Here is a 3463-nt window from a genome sequence, read left to right on the forward strand (position 1 = left end):
TTCTGGCTTTATGCATTTTTCATAGATCGAGAGTCTTCAGAGGACCAGAAATTTGTTGGATATCAAGTAGGAGTATTGCATCCAAAAACCAAAATATCTCCTGGGAATATATTAAGATTAAACAGCTTGCAAGCAAGCATTGGAGCACGTCATCAGGATCAATGGCCTCCATCTGAATTATTTGAGCCTCCACATCCTGCATTATGTGGGGGACCTCTTTCACACTTTACACTCCTATTCCAGATTTTGACTTTTTTGTTACCAACCCAATATGAACTTTACTCACAATATATACCTAGCTACCTTTCACTTTGACATTACTCGATCAGCACAGTCTTTGTTACAATATTTCCAGTTTCTACAGTAAAAAAAATCCATACAGTTTCTGGGACATTCTCATAACTTCTGAAGTAATTAATGCATGTATATATCAAGGGATTCCATTGGCACCAGCTAGCGCAAAATAAAAGCATGCATATATATATATGCCTTTCACCAAAAGCAGAAGTGACACATCCATGCTGAGGGCCAAGCTAGCCATGCATGTCTGTTTGTACATTTTCAAACGAATATTATCCAACTGGTACTACTTTAATATCTGCTCAATTATTCCACCAAAAGTAGAAAATAGAATCTTTTAATCCAGTAATTTTCTCCAAGGACCTTGGTGACTTCGTCTGCATTGCATGGGGGATGAACATGAGTAAAGAAATTAACCAAGAATATGCATGGAGTCAAGTATATATTCGGAATTGCAAGGAGTGTTGGGCCATTTAGTGGGATTAACTTATGGACATAATTAAGGATTTTGATGGGAAAATTAATTTTGTCAATACAAAAGTAGTTACAGGCATGAGGTATCTACTTGCGAATATTTCTTCACTTGAAAACTTTAGATAAGACTCTTATAAATACTGATCGATTAGGTGAATCCCGAAGTTCAGGACATTAGATATATAGATCATCTGGCAGGTAATTAAGGACAGTAAGGACTTCAACATGACAGATGTTACTACCATGAAAGAGAGGAAAGTAAGTCTAGAAGGTAAAAGTTACAGTTAAACATTCAGTTTCAGATTTTTCAGGAATATGTATTTTCCCTGTGATATTGCACATGATAGCTCTTCATTCTCCTGAGCCTGAGAACCTTCTGCAAATTATTTTTCCCCTATAAGTTTCTTGGATGTTTGAGCTTACCATTTTTCTTTGAATCTCCATTTTGACACTATGTCTGATGAACTAGCAGTACTACAATAAATTTGAAAGCTCCATTCATTATACTGCTTACTTATGTGAAGAACTTAGCGCTCTCCCAAATCCCACTACCATGCATGCATCAGTTTTCTTAGAGGCTGAAAAGTATAAGCATAGCGAGCATATGTTACCACAAAAGCACACAACAGAATATGAAAATCTGAAAGAGTTCATCAGGTTCTAACTTCCAACACTAATCTGCACGAAATGTGAATTTAGCGTGCGTGCTTAAGTAGTGAACGACACAACTAACATATGCTTGTTGAAACCCATCAAAGAGTACCTGGACTAGTGAACAAGGCACTGTAACAATCCAAACTCTTCGGGATGCATGTTAGACATGGATTTGGTTTGTGAATTTTGGGCATCTTAGATTGACCTGGAAAGCCATGTTCTTGTTATTGGTGTGTGGACCTTCCTCTTCAGGTCAAAAATAATCTAACACTTGCATGCATTTGTCCGATCCACCTTTGGGTACTTCGTCAATTGATCGAGGCATCTAATACCCAATCGAGAAGTCGTACTCCAAAGTAGTTTCCCGAATAAAAAGGGTGAGTCCTACTCTGAAACAATTATATCATCCTTTTTGTACTTCTTGCTGAAGATTTTTAGAGATTTCTATAAAAAAACAGCTTCATCCAAATTTTTAAGTAATGGCACCTAGGATTAGATAATATAAAGAAATCAAGAGAGAGAAAGAAATTTAGAGAAAAAAATAAAATTATCTTATAGGTAAGAAATTGTACACTACATACACCGTTGTATGACAGACATATCTTTCGAAGTCATAGACAAGTTAAACAAGATATGTTTTCTTCTTCTTTTTTTATGCTCAGCTTCTTCCTCCTTCTTTTAATGTTCAGCTTTTTCAACCACCAGAGCATCAGAAACAGCTTTGTTTCTTTTTACCATGTCATGTCAGCGGCGAAACCTTCAAGCAGTTTCATTTGCTGCACATATGATGAAGAAGCAGTGTTGCTGTCAACTGTATTTGTAGCCATTAAAATCTCAGAGGGAGTTATTGGAGTCATTGGATGGGTTGGTTGTTTGAACATGATAGCAGGATCGAGCACACTAGAAACAGCATCGCGTGCAATTGTCTTCTTTTTATGCTCAGCTTCTTCTAATCTTTCTCCTTCCTCTGTAATTGGGACAGTAGCCATCATTGCAATATGCTTTTGCAATATTCTTTGCAAATCCATTTGCTGCACATATGATGAAAAGCCATAGTTAACAGAAAGGATAATGGACAAGAAAACAAGGTTTGAATACACGAAACACAACCACATCACATGCAAACATAGAACCTTTTGCTCTTCCCATGATGTAGGCAGGTGAAATGGGACAAGAAAGAACATGCTAATACACCGATTCACCAAATAATAAATGACTTGAAGACCGACTAAAATGGCAGTAGCATAATATTGGAGAAGATACTGAGCATACTATACTAGTTAAGCTGAAAATAGTTGGTACGTGAGTAGACAAGTGCAAGATAATTAAATCCCCAAATTTCACTGCACTCACCTGATTCATCATATCCTGCAAGGACATAATTTGAGGAACTGCAGCTTCTCTTGAGAGGGGACTTGAACTCCCACCTGCTTCATTGGAGGACTTTATTGAGTTGAGCACACCTGGTGATGGGGAAGATGGACCTGATGCTTGCATATTCTTCCATTCCTGTTTTCTTGACTTTGCATTTGGTGTTTCTAGTTGCGACGTGGTTGTGGCGGTAGCCGACCCAGATACTTTTGCAGAATGAGGCTGAGCAAGGGGTTCAGACATGCTGGCACCATCACCCTGCCGAGCTTCTTCTGTAATATAAAATTCTGATGATATTGCATAGTTCAGGGCCATTCCAATCCCAAGATCTGATGTCTGGGAGCAAGAGAACTTCTCCTTATTTTCTGTAACAGCATTTTGGAGCTCCCTTTTGGGGACAAATTCATCAATTTCAGTAGATTTTGCATCACCCACAACTTTGACTTCTACCTCAGGATTACCCACATCACTGTTAAAAAGCATATCTAGGATTCTTGCATCCCCCTCAAGAAGTTCAGGTTTACCTTCAGGCAGTTCCATTAGCTGCACATATGATGAGGAAGCAGTGTTGCAGTCAACTGTATTTGTATTTTCAGAGGAACAAGCAGCCATTAAAATCTCAGAGGGAGTTATTGGAGTTGATGGATGGGTGGGATGTTTGAAC

General features: G+C 38.2%; 1 protein-coding gene across 1 annotated transcript in view; it reads right to left on the reverse strand.

Moving 5' to 3' along the window:
- Window positions 1-2159: 2159 nt before the first annotated feature.
- The window catches only part of LOC101302506, a 4579-nt gene continuing 3275 nt past the window's right edge, over window positions 2160-3463 (reverse strand). Inside the window, exons 3-4 of the mRNA XM_004308757.1 lie at window positions 2782-3342; window positions 2160-2459 (exon numbers count right to left, since the gene is read on the reverse strand). Coding sequence (XP_004308805.1) covers window positions 2160-2459; window positions 2782-3342 — 861 coding nt within the window. The remainder of the gene's footprint in view (window positions 2460-2781; window positions 3343-3463) is intronic.

Source organism: Fragaria vesca, linkage group LG7 (assembly GCF_000184155.1).
Source record: "Fragaria vesca subsp. vesca linkage group LG7, FraVesHawaii_1.0, whole genome shotgun sequence".
NCBI lineage: Eukaryota > Viridiplantae > Streptophyta > Magnoliopsida > Rosales > Rosaceae > Fragaria > Fragaria vesca.